Source organism: Camelus dromedarius, chromosome 4 (assembly GCF_036321535.1).
Source record: "Camelus dromedarius isolate mCamDro1 chromosome 4, mCamDro1.pat, whole genome shotgun sequence".
NCBI classification, from domain to species: domain Eukaryota; kingdom Metazoa; phylum Chordata; class Mammalia; order Artiodactyla; family Camelidae; genus Camelus; species Camelus dromedarius.
The window spans coordinates 69,845,070-69,871,583 of record NC_087439.1 but is presented as its reverse complement, the minus strand read 5'-3'; the positions used below and the strand labels follow the sequence as shown (position 1 = coordinate 69,871,583).

At 35.7% G+C, this 26,514-nt stretch overlaps 1 protein-coding gene across 33 annotated transcripts in view; it reads left to right on the top strand.

The window, feature by feature from the left end:
- ABI2 (abl interactor 2) overlaps positions 1 to 26,514 on the top strand; it is a 110,897-nt gene that overhangs the window by 72,088 nt on the left and 12,295 nt on the right. For 4 of the 33 annotated variants that reach the window (XM_064485073.1, XM_064485069.1, XM_031451959.2 and 1 more), the window contains 6 exons: positions 7,470 to 7,567; positions 11,555 to 11,701; positions 12,413 to 12,537; positions 13,569 to 13,751; positions 17,032 to 17,190; positions 22,963 to 23,049. In XM_064485073.1, coding sequence (XP_064341143.1) covers positions 7,470 to 7,567; positions 11,555 to 11,701; positions 12,413 to 12,537; positions 13,569 to 13,751; positions 17,032 to 17,190; positions 22,963 to 23,049 — 799 coding nt within the window. Of the gene's footprint in view, positions 1 to 261; positions 280 to 7,469; positions 7,568 to 11,554; positions 11,702 to 12,412; positions 12,538 to 13,568; positions 13,752 to 17,031; positions 17,191 to 22,962; positions 23,050 to 26,514 lie in introns of all 33 variants that reach the window. The other 29 variants (XM_064485077.1, XM_064485091.1, XM_064485087.1 and 26 more) reach the window with 14 other exon arrangements.

Below are 26,514 nucleotides of genomic sequence, written 5' to 3'. Positions count from 1 at the left end.
GGTCACTAATTTGAAGAACTCTTTAATAAAGTTAAGTTTTTGAATAGAAGTATCTTATATAATTTCATCAAAAAAACTCCTATTCATGACACATTCTGCTTTAACCACTCTTTCTATGATCTACTGAAACATTATTTTTTAATGCTGGATGCTTAACTTGTTTTTTGTTTTTTTTCCTTTCTCTTCACATCCTGAAGTTCCAACTAACCTTTCAATGCTTTTCTCCCTTACCTCTTTTATTTGCTCCATTTATGCATTAAGTGGTTGCTTAGATTTAAGGTAAGAGATTCCAGGGCTGGATTTCCATTCTTTGTTCTTATGTAGAATATTACATATGGGGAGTGAAGAGATATTTGGCACTTGGCCTTTTAAAACCAACAAATTCCCCTTTTTATATTTTATTTTATTTTTATCATGCAACTTTGTATGTCATCATGTTCCATGAGGGCAGATATTTTTGTCAGTTTTGTTTACTGCCCTATCCTGTGTGTCATGACAGTGCCTGACACACATTAGGCACTGAGTAAATATTGGTTGAATGAATGGGTCATTTTGTAATGTTAATACATTTTGTGAAACTGAAATGTGAATTACCCTATCATAAAATGTCATGAAATAAAATTAACTGGATTTTTGTTAAGTGTAGAAATTTCATTACGGATTGGAGGGCTGCTAATGTGCTTCATTTAACCCTCCCCCTGTGTAATAGCCTTTTTATTCTATAAATGGTGTGCTTTATTATACACCTCGTGGCCACTATGTCATTATCTCTTGACTCTTGATAAGTGTAGAGAGATTGAAAATTGGAAAATATTCAGTGTTACGGTTTTTTTTTAAGTTGCAGTATCATGTCTATTGTAAAAAAATAAAATTAGTCTTTTTATTCAAATTGCTATCTAAATGATATATTTCATTATAAACTCAGTTTAAGAGTTTTCAATTTGAGTATTAATTATATGTAAAACATCAAAAGCTCATGATAGTGTTTAACAAAATACAAGTTAAGAATTAGAGATAATATCTCCTTTTGTTATTTGAGTAACATTTTAATATTTTGAAGGATGAATGGGAAAAGACATTCAAGTATTTTCAAGAAGTCTGTCAGATAGAAAGGAGGTTGCATTGGTGGTTCAGTGGTAGAATTCTCGCCTCACTGTCAGGTAGAATGGTACTAAAACTGTCAGCAAACTGAGCCTGCATTTCCTTTTTGTTCATTTTTTCCTAGCTGAACTCTAATTCCTTTTCTAATATATATTCTTACTGTGCACTCTGTTGTTTGCCATGTCTTCAGTGTAGAAAGTGATAGCAAGAAGACATGGCTCGGATCCGAATCATTAACTAGCTGCTAACCCCAGCCAACAGGTCATGGTAGAGAGATGTGAGCAGAAGAGCCCAGGCAAACGTGCTTGATGTGTTACAGGGGTGTTGGCTCCAGGCCAGTCTGGGTGAGTGCAGCGTGTGGAGTTGGGAGGAGGCCCCTTCTGTGTAAAGTCGGTAGATTTAGACCAAAAGCAGTCTTTGCGGCTCCCTTGGCTCTTTTCCTGTAAAGTCTGTATTCAAATTTTGGCTACTGATGTGTCAGCCTCCAAAGTGATAGACGTACATGGAAACATTAACTGAAGGAAAAACACAGAAATTTGGATTAATTATTTTCCCTTAAAGTTTAGACCAGCTTGCCTAAGCTACTATCCCCTGCTCATTTCTCCAAACCATACTGTGATTCTTTCTTTACCTTCCTGGGTTCAGGATCTGTTCCAGGCGAGGGATAGGCCAGAGTGAGTGGGAAGTTAGAGGTTCCTAGAAAGAAGGGTCTAACAAGGAAACACTGCACTTGAATAAGATTCCTCAACATCTTTGATCTTTGCACCAGAAAGCTCCATTCCTAGGTGCTATGGCACTATGTAGTTGTTTCTGCTACATTGGGATGGGGTTGACAGAGTGAGAAGCGTACCCTGAGTTCATATAAGAAGCTAGAATGTGCCAATCTTCTGTTTTTCCTTTCTTCCTTTTCTTCTTTGTATGTCTGTCTTCTCTCTAAACTTGTGACACATAGTTAATAATTTTGGTTGAACCAAAACAGTGCAGAGTGAAAAAAATATTCAGAATATAGCAAATCATTACTCTTCTTATGCTGGTGAAAAAAATTAGTGATTTTAGAAGGGTGATTGATGGAATAATTGAATATTTTAAGGTAAAATGGAATTAAAGAAAAAAATGTTTAAGTTGGAAGGGACTACAAATAATAAACTAGCTCAGTGGTTTCCAGCTGAGATTTTTTTGGAGACTAGTGGATTATATAAGGTGCTCTAAAGGTCTCCTTATATTTTTCACCTCAGCGGTTCATGAACTTTGTTCCCATTCCTGTCAGACTTTTGAAGCCTTTTAGACAGATTCTAAACAAATACATACTTCGGGACCAGACACATGGAATTTGACTCAGAAGAGACCACCATACTTAAAACTTGAATTTTTAACCTTTTATACAGCATGCGCTGGTTGTGTTTAATTGTTCTTTTCATCTGAAATTTGGATTAATTGTTTTTTCTTCAGTCAACTGGGGAGAAATTGTAGAGTTTAATTCGTAAGACCTTTGAAAACAATGTGATGTTTTTATAACAAAGGGCATAAAAAGCCAGTGGATAGAATACTATATTAGAAGTATTTTAATATGTACCTAAGGCCATATAAAAGTGGGATGTGTCTCAAACTGGGGTACCCTTCCCCACTCTTTATAATTAACAAAGTTTTAAGACCTTGTTACTGATGTATTTGAAAGAGACTTTTCTGTTGAAAGTGGTAAGGTTGTTACTAATGAAGCTAAGCTTAAGTACTTTTTGAATAATTACATTAATCAAAAATAAAGATTTCTGATCTGTTAGTGTAGTGTTTATTTCAGTTGAACATTGTGCAAGCAGATTCTAAATAATTAATGATGAAGAATTAGGGGTGTATTGTACAATTAACACATTAAGAATGTAACACTTTTGAAAATTTTGCTTGGGATTTTGATCTTTAACTCTGTATTAAAAAGGGGGGGGCTAACTTTTTCACTCGCGTGTGATCTTTAACAAGTATGTGTCATTCCCTACAGAAGGATGATAAATTGCCCTTCACATTTCCAGCTTTCAGGTACAGCTGAGGTTTCACTCTTAAGCATTTATTTGACATAACACTTGAAAGAAAAAATCCATAATTACAGCGACCTTTGGGAGACTCCTGTTTGCGTTGTTAGTTCCAGTCTTGAGCCACCAATTATTTCTTGGCAAAAGCTAGTCAGAAACTATTTTCAAAATCAAGCAGAAGTTTGTCCATCTTTTATTCCTCTTTTCTTCTTTATCTGTTCTTCCCCCATGCCTCCTAATCTCTTATTCCCTTATCGCTATATTGGATTTTTTTTAGGACTCTTGGTGCCTTAGGCTTTTTGTCTTTCTAACTCTTATTAAAAGTCTCTTGAATTTATACATGAATTCCTGATTTCAACTTTGGTTTCCTGCAGAGGATCTCCTGGTCCTTTTCCTGTTAGCCCTAAGAATTGACGTAGGAGTATATATCCTCTGAGGGGAGGGATAGGGATCTCTAGGAAGCCAGAGTATTATGCACTGGATGGGACTAATGGGGAATGATTCTTGACGTTGAATGAAAGCCTGGACGTGCTTAACTACAGCTTCTGCCCATCCTTACTATGCTGCATCCAGACACAACCTATACATACTGTTCCTCTTCTGTTAGGACATTTAAATCTTGCTCTTTTTAAAACTTAACACTCCAGCTCATGCATTTTTTACTATGAAACCTTCTGTAGCTATTTTTTTCTCACACTGATATTTCCTTTTTGGGGGTTTCTATATAGTTTGTAGACATTCCTTTTTGTTTTAAATATATGAGTCTTAGTTATTCTAGTATATTGTAAGTTCCTTAAAAGTAGAGAAATTATTTTAGAGACTTGTGTCGTCTTATTTTTCATGTTCTTTAGTGCCAGTAGTCTGGTGTTAGGTGTTTTAAATAAGAGATATACCATGAGTATCATTTTACAATGTGTCTGCCACTGTTACATTGTAGCAGGTCATCTGTCAGTGGGAGATTTCTTCGTAGCAGAAGTGATGTGCTCTATGAGATACCTGGTCGGCCAGCTTTATAAGAAATACCGAAGTTCACAGGGAACTGGAAAGCACTGAGATTTGTAATGAACATTCTGTGTGATGTACATGATACTGTATATCAAGGTTCAAGCAGTTATTGCACGTACCAAAAAGAGATAGAGCAGGAAAGGTAGGAGCACTTTAGAAACAATGTTAAGGTAAAATAATTGGCCTTATTGGTTGGTGCTAGTTACAGAGAGCTACAAAGCTTGGGAGAGCAGGCCGCTTTGGTCATAAAGGAGCTGCTCTTACCTTCAGTATTGTCTGCATTTCTTAGTCTGCAGACCAGTGGGAAAGTGAGCTGTGGTTATGCATTAACCTTCGTCACCTAAATGAATATTTCTTCTGCTTTGAGGATTCCTTTCTGGTAGGGAAAAAGAAAAGGGACCTTTCCTGCTGTTCATCCGTGTGCCTAAAAACCTGCTTCACTTAGCTCCCAGAGGTGACTTTCCTCTCTATGGAATCAAAAATACCACATTAATTGAATTACTGTTGGAGTCAGTCACCAAAGTTTTCATTCCAGTTCACAAATAAAACTTTGAAAAGTATAATGAGCTCTTCCATTCACGATTCAGGACCATTAACTGCATACCGGTAGTCAATAATAGTTTTGTCTACATTTGCTTGTTTTTTAAATGTTCATGTGGATTTGCTGTTACGCAGTGGGTGCAGTGTTGCTTTGTTTTCTTTGTCCTGAGTTTATGGTGTGTGTTCTCTCTCTCTCTCTCCCTCTCTCTCTCTCCCTCTCTCTCTCTCTCTCTCTCTCTCTCTCTCTCTCTCTCTTTCTCTTTCACCACAGGCACAATTTAGTCCTATGTTTTGCTGCTTCTTAGGAGGTGTTGTGTCCCCCTGCAACTTCCCTCAAGGTAGTTTTTGGAACCATGGTGGCTATCCAGTGAATAATTTTTTACCAAATTATTTTAGATTTGAAATACAGTTTCTTAGCTTTAATTATAATACAGATCTTATCTATGATAAATTAAGTTCTGTTTGGCAGTTATTCCTGTTCTCTTCCCTTTTCCTCAAATTTGATGGCAGTATTTATATTCTGCCTGGCATATTCATTGCTTCACTTAGCACAGAAGCATTTTTCACAGGGAGAGCTACCTTGAAGAAACATTGAAAACTGTTTTAGCTTGATATACAGGTAGTACAGTTTCAGTGAAGTATGCAGTTACAGACTAGTTGGCCATTCCACAGCAGCTGTTTGGTTACTTAGGTGAATTAAGTTACTCAAGCAAACCCCATTAACCGAAAAAAAAAAAAAAAAGCACCACACAATCATTTGATTCTGTAAGTCATAAAATGTGTCAGATTTTATGCATAGAAATGATTTTAACTTAGATTATTTATTTTATATTATTTGGGGGTAGATTAAAAGACTTACAGAGGAGATACTGCAATTTAAACAAAATACCTTACATACCAAAAGCTTAAACAAATCAAAGTTGGAAAGCTATTTTCAAGTATTTTAGCTGTTCCATGTATAGAATAAAATTCTCTTTTACTCCTTTTCTATCCCTGCTCCTTTTTCCTTCCTGTTTCTAGCAAATTGGTGTAGTTCAGTGTTTGGCTCACCTACTTCTCCTTCATCACTTAAAGTACCTTTGGATTTTATGTTGTTTAAGGTTGAGCTTAAAGGACTTTGGTTACTACTTTAAAAAATCTTCTGTTATCATACATTAAGATTTACAGTTTTTAAAAGCTATTAGTTATTTTGTCATATTACTCCTAAAATTTTCCCCAAATATGGGTTAACTTTTTAAAAACCTCTTCTGGCATTTTCATTTTAAGATACAATTAGTGTACCCTCTGTTTATTAATGAGGGGGAGAGCAAGGTTAAGTTAATCTTTATTCTTCCTTGATAACTAGTTTCTTTTATATTTATTGTTTAAAAGCAATAACAAAAGGATTACAGATAAATGCTTAACTTTACAAATATTGACATTTCAAAGGTATCATTTGTCATTAAAGATTGTTTTAACATCACACACAACTTTTTCACTGGGCTATTCATTTGAAGAGTTTGTTTCTTGATATGTTATTTCTTGCCTATTCAGATAACAAGTAGTGTTTTAGGATTTTTAAATACTCCATTTAAGCCAGAGTTAATTTTGACAGTCTCAGTACTCTGCACGTAATTATGATTTGTTTTCTTAAAATTTATATTTTAAAATTTTGATCATATGTATTCTGATTTCAGAAGTTTCATTTTATAAGTATGATTTGAATATTCTGGACATATTCTTATTAGAAAAGTTAAGCTCTTTTTTTGAAGTGTTTGACAATCCAGAATATTAAGGGCTTAAAATAGGGTTAGGTATGAGCCTATATGATGAACATTATTAACTTCAACCCATTGGTAATCTCAGACAACTTGAGATTGCATTTAAACTATATTTGTGAATAACTTCTCTTAATCTTCAAGCTATCCAGATTTCTAGGGCTTTCTATGTAAGTGCTGACATACTCTTTTGGTGGCATCCATTGTTTCCAGATCACCCAACTTTCCCACACTTGCATTTTCAATTTGGGATAGAATAGTGAGGAATCATGTCCTAGCTCTGACTTAGGACTGTTACATCTTTATCTTCATTTGGGGCCTGAATGGGTCTTTTCACACTGCAACTATTTGGACATTGCCAGTGGCCACTGTGCTGCTCACAGTTGAATGGGATATCTCAGCCCTGCCTTTCTGGCTCAGATGTTTAGGAACATGCCTTAACTTCTGGCAGTTTTCAGGTAGGTAATTCCTTCATAAGAGAACATTAAAGAAATCTGAATTGTAAGGCTGATCCACAATTTTAAAAAATGAAAATTTTCTCTGTATATGATTTAACTTTATTTTATATTCTCTACTTAAAATGGATCAAAACTATAGTTGCATACTTTATTTGAGAAACATGTATTTGATTTTTTTATGATATACTTAATATCTAAAAAACAAGGAATTGCTTAAAGGCATTATTGTTTCTGATTGAGTTACTCTTTATTAAAACTAAAGTTTCTGTAGTTAACCTATTTCATTTCAGTTGAATGTAGTACGAAATAGTCTAACCAGTGATCTGTTGGTGTGATGGCCTAATGGCAAATAAGTCTTTGCATACAAGTTTTTAATCATTTGAAAACCTCACGTTAGGAAGAGTCCTTTGAGTACAACTGTAGAATAATAGTAGAATAGAAATTGCATATGAAATGCATGGCCTCTAATTTTTTTTCCTACTTAAACCTTCCCCTCCTTTGTTAAATAGCATAATGTTATTTCCCGAAAGTGCCACTTTATTTCACTGCATACGAGTTAAATTGAGTTTTCCTCAAAATTTTTTTAGGTGAGTACCCAGAATATGAAGATGGGTGGGCTACCGCGTACAACACCTCCAACTCAGAAACCCCCCAGTCCCCCCATGTCAGGGAAAGGGACGCTTGGGTGAGTATGTAACTAAGTAATAATTGAAAACCATTTCATGTAGTGTTGTGTGAAAACTAAACACTACATATGTTTAAACTATTTTTAAATACTTGAAAAGAGAACATTTTCTTCCTTGGATTATCTTTTTTTGTGTGTGTAACTTTCCCTTTTTCTGGGAAACATCTTTACACTTTATTTTTAATTTTTCACATCTATTTCTTTATTTATTTATTTCCCTCCTGCTACTGTTTAAGAAAAAATTTTTTAATGAAGTAAAAGTTGATTTATAATTTTGTGTTAGTTTCAGGTGTACAGCAAAGTGATTCAGTTGTATATATTTATACATATGTATATTTTTCAGATTCTCTTCCATTATAAGTTATTATAAGATATTGAATGTCTTATACAGTATGTGCTATATAGTAGGTCCTTGTTGTTTATCTATTTTATATATAGTAGTATGTATCTGTTAATCCCAAATTCCTAATTTATCCCTCCCAACTCCCTTTTCCTTTGGTAACAGATTGTTTTCTATGTCTGTGAGTCAATTTCTGGTTTGTAAGTAAGATCATGTGTATCTTTTTTTTTTAGAGTCCACATATGTGTTATCATATGATATTTATCTTTCTCTGTTGGACTTCACTTAATGTGATAATCTCTGGGTCCATCCATGTTGCTGCAAATGGCATTATTTCATTCTTTTTTATGACTGAGTAATATTCCATTGTATGTATATACTACATCTTCTTTATCCATTCATCTGTCGGTGGACATTTAGGTTACTTCCATGTCTTGGCTATTGTAAATAGTGCTACTATGAACATTAGAGTCATGTATCTTTTTGAATTAGAATTTCCTCTGGATATATGCCCAGGACTGGGATTGTTGGATCATATGGTTATTATGTTTTTAGTTTTTTAAGGAACCTCCATATTGTCCTCCATAGTGGCTGCACCAGTTTACATTCCACCAATAGTGTAGGAGGGCTTGCTTTTATCCACACCCTCTCCAGCATTTATTATTTGTAGACTTTTAAATGATGGCCATTCTGACCAATGTGAGATGATACCTCACTGTGGTTTTGATTTACATTTCTCTGATAGTTAGCAATGCTGAGCATCCCTTCATGTGCCTACTGGCCATCTGTATGTCTTCTCTGGAGAAATGTCTATTAAGGTCTTCTGCCCATTTTTTAATTGGGTTGTTTGTGATTTTGATTTTAAATTGTATGAACTGTTTGTGTATTTTGGGAATTAAGCTCTTGTTGGTTGCATCATTTGCAAATATTTTCTCCCATTCTGTAGGTTGTCTTTTTGTCTTGTTTATAGTTTCCATTCCTTTGCTTTACACTTTAAAAAGATTTTGCTTAGAAATCATTTTTCTATTTTTAAATTTGAGGTAAAATTCTAGCCCAAGTTCGTAATTTATTATAAATTGCACTCTAATTCCTGTTTTCAGAAAGTTCTTAGCCTTTTGTGTTATAGTCGATTTTTCTTATTCAGACTAGTCCCCTGAAGAAAACACAATGTCGATGACAAAATTCTGTTTATCTTGTGTTTTTATGAGAATATTGCACTTTCATTTGGTCTGTAGACTTGGGCTCTGGATGTGACTTTGGCAGAAATGGTCGATTAATGGAAAAGCTTAACTTTTTTCTTTCATAACATCACAGTATAAAAACTTGGTTTATCATGATCAAGATTTGTGATCAGGTGGGCATAATGTGGCTAAAATCGTGGTCCAGCTCTGCTCCCGCTCTGTGGTCTTGCAGTCAGCCTCTTAGCAATTCAGTTTTTTCATCTGTAAAAGGGGGTAATATTTGTCCTCTGTCAACTTTTCAGAGTCACTGTACTATGAATTGGATTTTTAAAAAATGTGTAAGACAAAGACAAATGCTTTGACTATCATTGGCTTTGCAATATATGCTTAAAAGTTTTTAATTGGCAATCTTGTTTTTTGGCCCCCTCACCAAAAAACACCAAAAAACCCCAAACAGAAAAACAACCTGATCAAGCAAAGGAAGATAATGTTGAAAGAGGAATTATAGTTAGGACAGTAGGAATCAAAAGAATAAAAATGAATTCCAGCCAGGAATTGGGATGGTTTTATTTGGGGTGGACAAAGAAAGTCTACTTAGAGAGGAAAGAATCTAGTAGATTAAATAAGATTTACACTTCAGAATAGGAGGTAGATGACGTGGTAGAATATAATTGTGCAGGGTTAAGAGTAGAGGACCAAGTCAAGAAGAAGTATTTGTTTTATTTTCCTGTGGAATGTCTACATTTTTGTCACATACAATATCTACTGGATTTGTTAGGTTCTGAATCAAGATTATTAGCAAGATAACCCACTCTAGTCTCTAGTAAAATAAAATTTTCTGTTGCTCTCAAATTTTGAAGATTTACTCATGTACTAGTATTTGTTTTTGTTGTGTATTAGCAAGGACTCTGCAGGATCCTTGGAGACCAGCGAGGCTGAGCACCGCCACACAGTTTATGGTCACAGCCTGGCTTTTTCAGTCTTTGCCTAACCACCATGTTTTGTTTTCTGCCCTTAGTTTTTTACCTTGTTTTTATCATTGCCTTCATGGTATAGCTCTCAATCAGCAAAGGATTTTTTTTCTTGGTTGAAATAGAACATTTTTATTGTCTGGGAAAAACTGTCTGGAAGTCAGATGTTTGGAAATTAATCAGTTTCTCATTTTATTGTGTTTTATGTATACTTGATAATTTCAGAGATACCTGAACTTCTTTTTAGCATTTTAAATCCAAGGTCCTAACATTCCTTTTTCCTTCTTTAACCCAATACCTCATCTCATGCCCTTTACTTATTTTTTAATAATGTGTGTATTTGTTTATGCAAGAAGGTAGTAGAGTTGACAGCTCATGATTTCATCCCAAATCAATGAGCCAAAACTTGGGTGGCCCAGGAGAACAGTATTTAAAAGAACCTTGGGAGCTTTTTGGGTAGTGAATTATTGAGAAATACATAAGTCAAATGAGTAACATCTTTTTAGGAAAAGAAAGCTCTTTAATTTTCACATCTTGAGATCCAGTTTTTATTTTTTTAAAGACCAGGATCTCATCTACAGGGTTATCAGTTTCATGCCAGTTGAGTATTTATCATTGTCATAAAGAAATTGAAAGTTAAAGATGAGAACTAACTTAATTATCACTAATGTTCCAGTGTGCATCTTAGTTCTTATCATATTTCCTTTCTTGCTTTTCTCATTCTCTTCTCTTAAAAAAATTTTTGCAAAAAAGAGGGAAGTATGTTAATGAAATACAGTCTGTTTTGTACTTTATAACTCAGAGTAAATAAAGTAGAAAGATATAGGTGGTCTCTTTTTTTCTTCTCTCCCTTTTAAGTGTTGAACTCTGAGGAGGGTAAGAGGTAAGAGCAATCAAGGTGAAAGCTGAAGGAGGATGTGAAGTGAGAATGGAAGGAGATGAGATTAAATTTTGTATTTCTGTGTGTGGATATAGTTTTTTTTCTATGTATTTCCTATATAGAAAGGGAAATGAATTGTTATGGTTGTTATTGATCATCAGTGTGGGGGCTGTGGAGCCAAATTCTAGATTTATTTACTGCCCCCCGCCTTTTTTTCTTTTTTTGGTTAGGGAGAGAGGGGTGAGGAAGATAATTAGTGCATTCATGCAGTGCAGTTGGGAGACTTTGACATGGTACTAAAATAATTTGAACTCATCTAACAGAGTCTGGGAAACACTGGCTTACCCACTAGGAGAATCTTCATGCTCTCAGAATAAGTGAACAAAATTACATTATCACAGGAAAATGAGGTTGGAGACTTAAAAAATAATAGTATGCATCAAAACCCTAATGGTGGAGAAGTGATACTTAGGGGAGGATTGAAATTGGTAACTGGGTTTTATTAAAACACACATTACTATCTCTGAGTACAGATTGTATTTCACTACTGGCAACTCTGAATTTATTGTGCCGAAACTTGCTAATCACACAATACATACGCTCTTCTTTTTGTAGGCGGCACTCCCCCTATCGCACACTGGAGCCAGTGCGTCCTCCAGTGGTACCAAATGATTACGTACCTAGCCCAACCCGTAATATGGCTCCCTCGCAGCAGAGCCCTGTGAGGACAGCTTCTGTGAATCAAAGAAATCGAACTTACAGGTATTTTCTCTACCTCAGCGCAAAATGTGATGGTCCTAGGACCATAATTTGTTCAGATAACTTAAGTTAAGTCGCTCTCATTTTCCAAGCACTAAGTTCTTTTCCTCACTCTCCTCCCCCAAATCTCATCTGATTCCATCTCTCTTTCCTCATGTTCTGGCACAACTCTGAGCAGTTAGGAAGCTAAAAAAGAACAGACATCTCAAAGTGCAAACTTCTCTATAAGATTAATAGTTACAATTGACTTGAAAAAAAATTATGGACCAGATATGGGAAATTTGAAGTTGTTTTTTGGTGGAACTTTACAGATGAAAAACTACACACAATAATGGGGTAGTATATCATGATATCATTACAAATAAAGTTAATCAAATAATCTGTTTAGGAAAACTTTTTATTGTAAAAGTTTACTCAGACAGCCATTAAACTGGAATAAATGAAAGTGATACTGTTTTTATGTGTTGAGTCCCATCATTTATCAGTTACAGAGACTTTTTTCCTTTTTAATTTCTTGCTAAATACATGCTTATTAAAAGGTGATCAAAACAAGTTTCTTGAACTCAACTTTTCCCCGTACTTTATTAAGAAATTCATATTTGAAGTGGAGGGTTTTGAATTATCTTTTTGTAGCTGTATTCATTTCAGACAGTTTGGAAAGTGCTGGTGATGTCTTTCTAGATCCTTATGTTTTGGGGGCTCTCATTTCTGCAGCAGTAGCGGGAGTAGTGGAGGAAGCCACCCCAGCAGCCGGAGCAGCAGCCGGGAGAACAGCGGAAGCGGGAGTGTGGGAGTTCCCATCGCTGTTCCTACGCCCTCTCCTCCCAGTGTCTTTCCAGGTAAAACATGAATTATGCTTCATCTTCATCTGTCCTATCTGAATTTGAATTCAATTTCTGACTCAATTACATACAGTAAGATTATTTTCATAATCCGGAATTTTCTCCTTTAGGACTCCGTAAATGTTGAGAAATCTTTATGCATTTGTTATTTTTAACCAAGCAATTTGTAAGTTTATGTTTATATACTTCTCTGTTGCTTGGTTTATGTCTTTGGTGCTGTGGTTTAATTGGTGCTTTGAGGTTTCAGGTACCACCTTGGAATGAGTTATATATTTAATTACAGCTGGTGTTATGACAGTACACGCCTCTGGACACAGTGGGGACTCAGTGTGAAAATCTTATTGGTAACAGAGAATTGGATAGATATAATTTTGACAGTTAAAATTAGTGGACTCTTGAAACTTAGTAGTCTCTTAAATGTTACCCTCTTTGCTCTGAAACAGAAACATGTACTTGTTTAATGTGAGGACACACAAGGTTAAAATTTAGTATTAAAAACATGACACAAAAGATACAAGGATGGAATATTACATATGTAATTTACTTATACTAACAGATAATACCTTTTAAAAAATCATGAAAAAGAGATTTGTATTTTTCTAAATTCTTTATATGATAAGTTATGTATGTCTGGAATATATGCTTATGTTCTGATTTGTATAATTCAAAACAGAATACTGCTATTTTCTAGTGTGTTAAGTTTCAGTTTATATACTATTTATAGAATGCTATGTTAAAAATAACAGTATGAAGGGAGCACTTTTCTTCCAGAGTTTTGGCTTCAGATAAAAAGGAATGTTTTAATGAAATCTGTACATTACCCTTAGCGTCTTGAATTATTTGCTGCAAACCTAATAATCCTTTAACATAAGCTTCTTCTTTTTTTTTTTTTTTAACACTCTCTTCTATTTATTCTTTGGTTGTTGATAAGCACTGAGTATCTACCATTAAGTTCTCTAATGCCTTTTCTAATCCTGCCTACTGGAACTGCCTCATTAATGCTGCCTCTTACTCCTCTTTCCCCTCAGCCCCTGCTGGCTCTGCTGGTACTCCTCCCCTTCCTGCTACTTCTGCATCTGCCCCTGCCCCCCTTGTTCCTGCTACTGTCCCTTCCTCCACTGCCCCAGACGCTGCCGCTGGGGGTGCCCAGACCCTGGCTGATGGCTTCACTTCTCCAACTCCCCCTGTTGTTTCCTCCACTCCCCCTGCAGGTGAGTATGGGCCTATTCCTTGGCAGGCAGATCCAGTCGTCTGGCTTTTCTCTCACCTGGAACTCTGGCTTTACGATTTGTTCCGTTTGTAGTTTGTATAACACAGAAATTTGAAGAATAATGTACTAACTAGAAAATGGCATGTGACCAAAGAGTAGAATTTCCTGAGGCAATCATGGTACAGTTGCTGATTATTCTAATAGGGTAACACAGATAAACATTTTTTAATTGCTTGAGTTTTATTTACTAGAACTAGTTGTAGGCCCAGAAAAGACAAATCACTCCCACGTAGAGCCAGCATTTTAGTAATTAAAATGTGCTGGTTCCTAGTCTGCAGTGAATAAACATTTGTTATATGAGTAAATAATTATAGTTCTTTTTTTTTAACAGAAAGTAAGTTAAATGCTGTATTAACAGTTTATATCAATAAATCTCTTTTATGTAGTGTCTTTGAATCACAAAGTACTTTTCTTTTTATTAATTTATAATTTATATACAGGAAAATTCACCCTTTCCAGTGTGAATTTCTGCAAGTTTTGACGAATGTATACAGTGATATAACCACAACTATGCTCAAGGTGTAGAACAAACAGTCCTGTCATCCTCAGATTTCCTCCATGCCCCCTTTGTAGTCAGTCTCCTTCTATTTCACTCTTAGCTCCTGGCAACTTCTTGATCTGGTTTGTTGTTTGTGGTTTGTTTGTTTTGTTTTGGTCTCTAAAGTTTTGCCGTTGTAAGAATATCGTAAATGGAAGCATATATAATGTAGCCTTTTGGGTTTGGCTTTTTGGCCCAGTGCATTTGAGATTTATCCATTGTTGCATGTTTCATTATTTTGTTCTCTTTTATTACTGAGTGGTGTTCTGTTGAATGTATTTACCTCAGGTTCTTTATCCCTTTCCCAACTGAGAGACATTTGGATTATTTCCATCTTTGAGTGATTATGACTTAAACAGCCAAGTACTTTCACATGCAGACTTCTGTGTGAGCGTAGGCTTTCATTTCATTTGGGTAGATACCTGGGGAGTAGGATTGCTGGGGTTGTGTAAGTGAATGCTTAACTTTATAAGAAATTGCCAAATTGTTTTCCAAAGTGGTTGTACAAATTTTGCACACCCACCAAGCAGTATGTGAGACTTCCAGTTGCTCTGCATACTTGTTAGCATGTGGTATTGTCATCACATATAATTTTTAAATTTAGCCATTCTAATAGGTGTATAATAGTTTCTCCTGTGATTTTGATTGACGTTTCCCCAATGAATAATTATGTAGTACATCTTTTCATGTGCTTATTTGCCATCTGTTTATCTTTGGTGAAATGTCTGTTCAAATGTTTTTGCTTCCCCCCACATACCTTTTTAATAGGGTTGTTCTTTTATATTCTGTGTACAAGCCTTTTATTAATTATGTGATTTGCAAGTATCTTCTTCCATTTTGTGACTTATCTCTTCATTCTCTTAATATCTTCTAAAGAACAGAAGTTTTTCATTTCAATTAAATCTTGTTCATTGCTTTTTTTTTCTTTTATGATCGTGCTTTTGGTGTCATATTTACAAATTTACACAAGGTCAAAAATACTTGTCCTGTTTTCTTCTAGAAGTTTCTAAAGTTTTTATAGTAATGATAATTTACAACTTGTATGATAGTTACAATAGTATGATAGTTATGAGAATTAAACTATAGTTTTGTTTCTCAACTCAAAGCAAAATAAATGCCCCCTAATGGTGTGAATAGAGTATTATGTAATGTCTTTGGATGGCTGAGGGCTTATAACATGGGAGATTTTAGACTGACTCTAACTATATAAAATTCATAATACTCTTAATTATCAGAGTTTTAAACTTGGTGGTTCTAGGCTTGTATTAGTGTGTTACAGATTAATTCCTAAAATGCCAATAATGTGGTATCTGGTGATTCAAATGACAAAATATATCTTTTAAATAATAGTTTATTAGTTTATATGCTTTTTACATTTTTATCATGGTTACATAGACTTGACAGTGGATTATGTTTAAGCTTGACTAAAGATTTTTATACAACAGAATGGAGTTTTAGGTTTTGATACTGTCAAATGTATGAAGATTAAATCCTATAGCAGCTCTTGAGTGCTTTTGTAACATTCTTTATGTGAGTATCCATGTGAATCCAAGTTTGATACATTTAAGGAGTTCGTGAAAGATCGATTTTAATCATGTAAAATTTCACAGTCGTGGAAAAGTTGAGGAATTGTCAAGTGCTTTTCTTTTCTGCCTCTTCCTCTCCCTTCTTCCCTTGTCCTTTCTCCTTTCCTCTCCCCTCTTCCCTTTTTCTTCTCACCGGTCTCTTTCCTCCCCCTCTTCTCTCCTTCACTCTTCTCCCTCCTCCCCTCCCCTCTTCCCCCTTTTGCTTGCCTGCTGTCTCATGGGTGCTCTAGTACTTGGTCTGTAACAGACAGACGGACAGACCAATAATTTGAAGTAGGAGTGGAGTGAAGATAAAATTTAGGAACTGGATTGTATTAGGCAATTGAATGAATTGGGAAAAGGGTGTCTTCAGTTGGCATTCTCTATTGAAGTATGTTCAGAGAGTAAGATATTATGAAATTGCTGATACATATGTACAGGTTCAGGATGATACTAAAAATGAGATATATTTTGATCTACTTCTATCAGCTTTTTTTCATAATTGTAAATTTCTTAAACTCTAATTTTAGGACAAAATAGTCTAGCTTTAGAGGAAGATATTTTTGATTAAACAAAGATGTGTTTGATTTGGAGTTATGTCACTGGACCTTTTGCTGAAATATTGTATGATTTCCTTTAACCAAATTGCTTTGCTGCCTTAAATTTACCACTATTATTATTATTGTTATTATTTTGGCATAAGACTGTCAAAGATTTTTTCTTCTGCTTTACCCTTATCTTGTTGAGTTTAGTTTTCAGTGTTTAATGGCTAATGTTTTAGGGGAGGAAGTGAGCCATAAATTTCAATTGTGATTATTTTTGAAACCCTGTCAAATTACCAATTGAATAAGTTCATAATATTAATTAATAATCTATTTAGATACAGCTTTTCCAAACCTAATCATAATTTTATTTATCTACTTTTCTGCTTTTGCACTTTGATATAATGTCAACTGAGCAATGTCACTTTGTATTAATACTTGTCAGATGGCAATTAAATTAGCTCAACATTGTTATTTTTAATAGTCTTATTAAGATTCAGGAATTGTACCTAAAGTATTTCCTTGTCTGAGATAATTTTCTTTTAATGACAAGTTTGTGTTTTGTCTCTTTTCCAGGTCATCCTGTCCAGTTCTACAGCATGAATAGACCTGCCACTCGCCACACCCCCCCAACAATAGGGGGCTCCTTGCCCTACAGACGCCCTCCTTCCATAGCTTCACAAACAAGCCTTCAGAGTCAGATGAATGGAGGACCTTTTTATAGCCAGAACCCAGGTTAGATTTTCTTTTGCAATCTATGGAATATATCTACTTAAAAATATTCAATTACAAAGAAAAATACCTTTAATTGCAAATGACTAGTTCATGGTAGGTGGTTAGTACCATTTGAATGAGTGGAAGAATGAACAGAAGATTGCTAACACTTTATCTTCTGGTTCTTTTTGAAAAAAAAATCAACACATGGTTTCTGTATAAATGGTAGAACTTAATTTTTCTGAAAAGAATCTTTTTGAATGTGCTAGTGATTATTTGGTTTTTTAAAAAAATAATATTGTGATGAACAGTATTATCTTCTTTTTTAATCAGATATCCTTGCTCTGTGAGTCGCAAATAATGAAAATTGACTGCACATGAACAGAGTTTATAAGTGGCAAAGGAAAAGGGAGATGACATTTTTGAAGTGGTTTTGTGTTAGGCAGTTACACTGTCTCTTTCAATTCTTCTGCCAAACCTATGACGAGAAAACTGGGACTTGGACAGATTGACCCAGATGTCACAGTTATCTTTCAGCAGCATCATGCATACAGAAAAGCTAATCTGGCATATATTTGATACTAAACATAATCATTTGTTTTGCTTCTTCCCCAGAGAGGGTAAGAGCAAATATTATACTCTGTGACTGCTGTGGGCGTGGTGTGTCAACTTACTGTGTTTTCCTGGATTTTTGCCGAGAGCCAGCAAGTCCGTGTATGCTCACCTCTAATATAAGGGGACGGCCCGTTCCGTCCTGGATAAGCCCTGAACTGCATGGAGCTGAAATCTGTCTACTGGCTCTTCTACTTTTTGGTGAAACCTTGTTACATCTTTTGAAGTCTTGCAGAAGAAATTTGTTCCTCCTCTCACATAAACGGAGTTTAAAGAATGCTTTTGTATTTTTTTTTAATCTCATTTGTTTCTTATTATCACGTGATTATTTTCATCTGTATTTTACAGGTGAGGAAACAGGCTGAGGTGATAGTCAAGTTAGGATTTGAACTTAGGTCATCTGGCTCTAAGTTCCATGTTATTTCTTTTGTACTATCCTGCCTACTTCAGATGTAAAAAATCTTTCTCTCACCCTCCCTAGGGTAGGAGAGGTGGGGTGGAGGATGCCCATGTTGTAACGTAAAGTGCAGAAGAACCTGAGACCTTGTCAGTTTTTCATCTGTTACGTCCTGGGAATAGTGCTCAGTAACTGCTGAATGTGGAATGAATCCCTTGTTCTTTTACTCAGATGCCTTCACTGTTTCGGGTCCTTCGTGTAAATTAAATGCCATATTTATAGTCTAGCCAGTGTATACTGTAGTGTGCTTACCGTCTGCCTTAGCTGAAATATACTTCTTTCACTGCTGTCTTTCATCACAGTGATTTGGGGTGTGCCATTCTTTTAAAATCATTTTGAGCTTCATTTTGACAAATATACATGTCTTCTTGTACATTCTACTTTTGAATCAGGTGTTCCAAACCCCTATTTGTACAGGTGCTATTACCTAAATGTGTAATTCATTTTTAAATTTTAATTTGTTAGATATAGCCTGTTTTGTAGTTCTGCTGAAGATAAGCTCTCCCCTGACCCTCTTGGAAATCTATAAATAGCTGTTGCTTATGGTCCTTATGCCCTTCCTCATCCTTGCATAGAGTTTTGAAAGAATGGTGTCCAACATGGACTGATTACATAGTGGAGCTGAAATGATGCTTCATTGTTACAGCTTGGGACCAAGTGCACATTATATTCAGAAAGTATATACAAAGATATTTCATGCTGTGTGTGTACATGTACATAACAAAATATTGGTCTTATGAGAACCCTGTTGGTGGAATTTATCTGAAGGCTGTTTAAGCACATGTATTTTAAATGCATATTTTAATACTTTGTAAATCTGATTTTAACATACTTGAAAGTATATGTTAAAGTAGAAGAACAGTCTACTCTTTGGAATGATTTTAATGAAAGTGTTTTCCACAGTTATGGGAGGTATAAAATGAGTTGAGATTTTTGAGCCATCAGCATAATGTGTGAGGCAATTTAGTTTGTTTTTATGTACTTCTGTTGATTAAGTTCTGCCGTTTTTCTCCAAGATTTGGTAACTGATTAAAGAGAGTGACTACAACTTTGTTAGCTTAATAATCAGAGTGCTTTTTCTAAACTAAAAATTTTTTTTAACAAATTATGTTCTTTGAAAAGATCTGTTTTATAAACCAGTATTTTAAGGCTATGATGCACCTTCATTTTATTTGCTTTAGATTATTATGTAACTCTCTTGTATTAGTCCCACTGGTCTTAAAATGGTTCTCGTTTTTTCATATTTAAAATGAGAAAATTTGTTGTGCTTTCTCAAGTTGCTAATTCCCTGATTTAATACAAAATGATCCCAGATGTGTGTTTTATTTGCATATTTTTTACCATTGGAGGCTCAACATGGATTTGTGCTTTTGAAGAAGTGAGCTAGCAGGCTGGGATCCATGTGAATGTAAATTCAGCACAGTTTTCTGTGAGATCTAAGTCTAGCAGCACTGTTAGTATGTGGGGTCTGAGTTTGAAATGGCGTTGTTAACATAGGAGTTAAAATAGGGAACACCTGGTGTCTGGTGCCAAGCCCTAGGGATACAATAATTATTTCTAATGAGATTATTTCAGAAACACATTAATGAAGGATCACTTTGATCAGGACATAAATGAATCCCCTCTTCACATTAACTTCATTATTGTGTAGTGTGAACATAATGTTACTGAATCTAAGTTGGGAGACCTTGGTGATTATAGGGAAAGTTTCTGTCATGTGAGGAATTATCATAGCTAAATGGGATGGAAACAGGTTGAGTTACTTTCTGCTCTTGCCTGTTTTCTACACCAGTATTCTGATGAGATATATAGGACTGGAACTGAGTATTGCAGACAGTTCTTCACGTCAAAATCCTGTTTAAATTCTCCTAAAATAGTTCATATTTAATTCAGCTCTAAGGATGATAAATCTAGTCTAAAGTAGAATCTTCTAGTTCACAGGAGTTCTGATGAAACCTTGCTGACCAGAAAGAAAATTCTGTGATAAGTAAATCAGTTTGGACCATCAAGTTAAAAGTTTGCCCTGGGCAAAAGATGTAGAATTTGAGGCAGCCTTTGTAAACCCCATTTGGAACTGAATTTTTGAACATGCCTTGAAATGGCTTTGAGAATAATCTAGCTTGTTTTGTTATAAAGTAATTCTGTTTAAGGAAGATTCAGGATTGGTTTTTACCTGCGCTGCTCTTGGTGAACCTCTTAAAACCACTGTGGTTTCAGATTTTCACTTTCAAAACTAGAAAAGAAATAAAATGTGTATATTCATTTAAAAAGTAATAAACTCTACCTACAAAAAGACTTTTAAGTTAAGGATCTAATCATTTCTGTTTTAGCTGAGTACTAGGAGGTCTTTTTTTTCAATTTGGATTGAAAACAATGACTGAAGTGGGAAATTTCCTTTATTTCTATTACAGATGAGGTTGGGATGGGTGCTAACAGAAGAGGAACATTTCATCTTACTAAGATATGAACATACATCTCATCTCCACTTTTCTAAGTGCTTTTGCTGTCTGCTGCTATTTCTCAGTTTTACCTGCTTTGTCTCTGCTGCTTTCTCTGTTCATCGTGTCTTCCTCTTAACCCAAGTTTGGAAACACAGGGTATTGTGAACATATCAGCAGTTGTTCCAGGCCTCTGAGAGTGTGGGAGACAGACATACAGTTTTAGGGTTTACTACCGAGAAGTATGACTTTACAGAAAAACCTAACCAAAAGGTATCGTTGAAAGGAAGGTACCAATTTCTAGGGTTCTATGACTCTGTCCCTTAAATTTTAGACATTCTTCAGGATTATCTGTTGACCTCTTTCTTGTCTGTATATTGTGTGTGTATGTTCTTCCTGCACTTACCCATGGCACCACTATTATCTCATTATCTCTGCTGATCACTACTAACTCTCTACTTGATTTTTCTCACAGATTCAACCCAAGCTTTCTAGCTGCCTCCCACATTTATGCTTGAGTCGCTTTTATGCATCTCATGTATCATGTCATCATCTCTCCCTGACCCTCCCACTCACCAACCCATTTCATTCCCCGTACTACCTACCAAAGTTAACGCGGTTAATGGCACCGCTACCTTCATAGTTAGGAAGGACAGAAATCTAAGAATATCTTCAGCTGTTTTCTCCCTCATATGTTAGCTAAATCCTTAGTTACAAATACTCTTTTTCCTACACTGTTACTAAGTTCTCTCCTTTCCTTTTTGTTTCTACTGCTTTCATTTTTGTGTGCCAGACCCTGGGTTACGCTTTCTGCATATGTTAAAAAAAATATTTTCAGTCTCCCTGTAAAGTAGGTTGTATAATCTCTTTCATATCACTTTTATGGATTAGGCTCAAAAAAAGTTAAATAACTTGCTGTTCCAATGGCAAGGAAATGGTGAATCTGGTATTTGATGCTAGATGGCTTTAAAGTCCAAGCTGTTTCCACTGAGCACTCTTTCACTTAACATATAAGCTCCTTCCCTATTTCATATCCACCCACTCACCTTTCCAGGTTTTGTACTTTCTCTCGGGGGCATTTTATGCCAGCCGTATGGAAATATTTCTGGTCCTGTGAACTGTTACACGCTGTTATACTTTGCCTCTCACTTGGTTCTCAACTTGTCTTTCTCAACCCTTGTCTGCTTGTTGACCTCCTTTTCTTCAGGTACCTCATAGAGGTCATTTCTATGTAGCCCCCACTCCAATCCTAACCTAAACCCCTCTCCCCCATCACCATGACACCATACCATCACCCCTGCCCTTCTACCACCACCTGCAGTGAATTGCTACAAATATTCTTGGGTTAAGGTTGTTATTTTGTTTTCTGTTTCAACTAGAATGTGATCTCGAGGCATCTTTGTAGTTTTATTAGTCTTAGCTGTGATTTGAAACTAATAGAGGTGTTCTCTCTCTACGTACCATACTGTGTACCGTATACCCATTCTAAAGGAAACACTGTAGCGTTAATCTTGGGAAGTTGTTTGGCATGTACCTGGCTTATTTGTGTATTTACATACATAAACATTTGTTGAAGGCTCACTAGTGCTAGGTGTTTGAGATAGATGGAAAGACACTTTTGGGGGAGAGGAGGATGATTTGAATGAGGCCAGCATTTTTCTGTAGGGTGAGGGAGAAAATGTACCTGGCATTGGTGGTATGAATTAGGATTGTGAAAAACTGTAAAGACACAGGCCTGACTCTTAGGATTGTTTTGATATTGGTTCCCTAGCAGAGAGCTTGCCACTTAATAGGAAGTCAGTAAATATTTGTTCAATTAATGACTGAAGAACCAATTAATTTTGCTCATTTAATGAAGTGATGAAAAGTGTAAAATTAGAATGTTGGCATGTTATGGTTTTTTTTCCCTTGTATTGGTGGACATTTAAACTTGTAACCTTCAAGGTAAAATTCAGAAAACCAAATTATTCATGGTAATCTGAAGTTATTCTTTCTTTGAGAAGACATGTTATTGATATAAAAAGATCAATTTGCCATTATATATTAGAATAGATTTGTATATAATGAATGCTTTCTGTTGTAATTTGTTTGAACTTCCTTGAAACTCCCCTAATACTTTGTTTTGTGTGTTAATGAGTTACCCCTCAAAAGATGATCCTTAAATAGCTTGTAAAATGTTTATGCATAGTGGTTTCCCTCCTTATATGTTTGTTTTATTGTGTTATCCTTTCCTTTAATGTAACTCGCCCTTACCCCTTATCCTCCACAACTTTTTTGTTTTTGCAGTATCTCTTGCTCCTCCTCCTCCCTCCATCCTACAGGTAACTCCTCAGTTACCTTTAATGGGATTTGTGGCCAGAGTCCAAGAAAATAGTAAGTTTATGTCTTCTTTACACTGTAGTTCAGATTATAGGCATAAAATGTCATTTATGTATGATTGGCTGAATAGTCATTCATTCACTGATACTTCAGACATTTGAATATTATGAACAGGTGGCTACATGAGCAGCTAGTATGGGTGATAAAATAATTAAGATGGAGTTTTGTGCTTTCAAACAACTTAAAATCCGATAGTGAAGATAAGACAAATGAGTATCAAAATAAGGCACCAGTGAAAAGAAAGGGCACGTTTAGTTGAGGAGATGCTCTTTAATCACCAGATAGCCCATCTTTCTCTCTGGATTGCTCAGACAATTAGTAGTCTGTCACTGGAGTTTTAGGGTTTTATGGCTGTCCTGGGAATCTTCTTTTAGTCCTGATTTGAGGTATAAAAATGGCCATGCCATGGTACGTCCTCTGGGACAAATTGCCAGTCTGTCTCCCGGGAGGCCTTGTAGATTGGCAGTGTATTTACATTGGCCTGCGGTCTGGTGTTGAGCTATGCAGGAGCAGATGACCAATTTTATTGACACACTGAGTTTTTCCCTAGGGAAGCACTAAGAAAGCTCAAAAGACTAATGTCTACAAAGCAGGAGGCCTGTATCAGTATTTAGTGAGGAATTACTGTTACAGAGACCAGTGAACATACCGTATGATAGATGAATTCTTTTCTTGTGAGCAGTCTACACAGCAGCCCTGGCACAGTCATGAGGTTGCATGACGGCTGTCAAATCTGAACGAGGGGAGTTAATGTTAATGAAAAATTTAAATGTCATCAGGCTGAAGTAGCCCAATGCATGCATCTCATAACAGGGACGGCCTCACCAAGGGGACAGAAATATTTGCACTCTGTTGTTAGGACTCCTGCCTCTTTGGAAATGGGCATCGCCAATACTAGAATGTAAGCTCTGTGAGAGCAGGGGGTTTTGCTTGTTTTGTTCACTGGCTGTTTCCCCAGCACTTAGAAAAGCATCTGACACACAGCAGACACTTTTAGTCCTTCCTTTTTGTGTTTCCATAGCTGACTGAAATGTCCCATTTTTATCAACACATTTCTTTCTTGTGTTGTAACTGGTTATAACCCAGTCTTACTGGCCTGAGGGCTCAGTGTCTCCTTCAGGTGCCTTTGCATCTCTATTTGCTAATTTCTGAAAATAGTCTATTTTGCTTCTGTTTATTGAAAGGTACCGCATGAGCACCTTCAGTATTTGCCACAGTGTGATTACCTTTTAGGGTGATCTTTTCTCATTTCTTTCCACGATCATATACATTTTCTCACCTACAAAATGTATAAAAATAAGAAACTTCGCACATCAGGTGAGCTGTGGCTGACTTTACAGACATAGCAGGACTTAAACATTCAAATGAATGTGGTCTTTTTCAAAACATTCACCTTAGAAAGATATATACCTATGTTTTGCAATTAGCTTTATAACTTTCAAGTACATTATTTTGAAGTTACTCTGTGTAGCAGATATTTACTCTGTTAAGTTTGATGTTTGGAAGAGTCTGGAATTATCTGGAACCAGTTACACTGGGCTAAGCAGTGCAGCTCTGATCCTGTTATCCTTCTGAACCCTCCTCGGCTCTCCACTGCTCTTCGGGAAGAGTTCAGACTGTCGCAAGGCCCTTCCTGCTTGGTACTCTTCAGCTTCCTCATGCCTCTTCCTCCTGAACTTCGGTCAGCTCTTTGAAGGGTCCCTGCTTTCTTACCTTTGTATTTGTTATTTTTCTTTACACCTGACATGAAATATCTACACCCACTCTATTCTGCTTCCCTGACCATTAACTCTTGCTCATCCTTCAAGTTCCAGGAATCTTTTCCTGACCCTCAGGAGATTTGGTCTACTGCTGTGATTCCCATGATGACTTAAAGCACTTACTGCACTTAATTATAAATGAAAGTCTGGTTCTCTGTGTCTCCATGATTTTTGCTCACTGCTCTGTCTCAGTGCTGAGCATAGTAACTAGCCATTAGTAGGCTTTCAGGTGATGTTTGTTGAATGAATGATGAAACATGACTTTAAAGTTATTGAATTGATCTCATCCCATAATAGTGTAGCTTTTAACATAACAGACACTGGAGTTCAGATTCCTGCTCTCCCACTTACTGTAGGACTACTTAATCTTGGAAAGCCAGTTCCCACATCCATAAAATGAGGATTAAAAACACCACCTTCCAAGGTAAAGATTAAATGAAATAATGTGTTGTAAAGTGCTAGCCACGTAATTGGAACGTATTAAGTAAAAAATAGTAGCTTACATTAGTCTTACTAAACTGCCTCTGAGGCAGTTACAAGAAAAGGTGAAAAAGAGCAATGGCAGCATCTTTGAGTAATTTTGTAGTGTAATTTCTCAAGGTGACTGTTTTGAAAGACAGAGTTCTTTTGGATCTCTGTTTTTATGCAGTTGTTTAAAGTTAATCTCCTTACCTTATAAATGCAAATAGGATATATTATTGATTCTTACCCCAACCGTATGTAATTTGTCATAAAGTATATGCAAAAATCACATATCTGTATTTTTTCTTTATTAAAAAGCCTATTAGGGTAAAAGAATTATTTTTAGTAAATAAAATTTTGAGGTTCAGAAAATAGACAAGTTGTAAGTACAGAGTGGCACGGCAGATGGGAGGAACACCAGACCAGCACAGAGTATGATGTTGATATGGCTGATCTTCACCAGGCATCAGCAGTCTTCTAAAATCCATTTGATTCAATCAGTAGGCTTAGATTTAAAAAAAGGGAAATAAACAGCACTGCTCAGAGAACTTCATGGAAACAGCACTGATACCCCATAAATAAGCATTAATGCTGTTTATTAAAATTGGGCAGCTGATAAATGCAGCTTTATTCGGTTTGCTTTGTTGAGCTGTGCTCAAATAGGTACTACTAAGCATTTTGAAAGCTTGGAGTTTCCTGAGTTTTTGAGATGATCTTTTAGACATTGCTGCACTCTGATCTCTGAACTGTGGAAGCAGATTTCTATAAGGAGACAGTTTAAATATTTTAAATTAGCCTGAGGAAATTCTGGGTCAAAAGTTAGTCTGAATGACTTGAAATTCTGTATATGTAAAAATGAAACAGACACAAATATCTTGATGAGTTACCCAGAGTTGTTTGTGATTTCCACCCCACTAATTTGGTAAAAAGTATTTTTAAAAAATTCATTGAGAGGAACATAGCAGATTATTAAAATTTGACTATTCATGGAACTCATTCTAACTTGCTATAAATTAAATTTTGTTATAAATGTCCAAATTATTAACATTTCTAATAACCCCTCCTCCTCGGATATAATGTGAAGCCAAACTGTACTGTATTAGTCTCTTTCTTTGAAAAAGCGTTTTGTATCAGTATAGCAGGGTCCAGAGGCTCAGTTAATAATAATCATTTTGGCTAAACTTTATTCAGCATCCATTGGCACTGGACCAAGCTTGGAGATTCAGAACAGTATAGT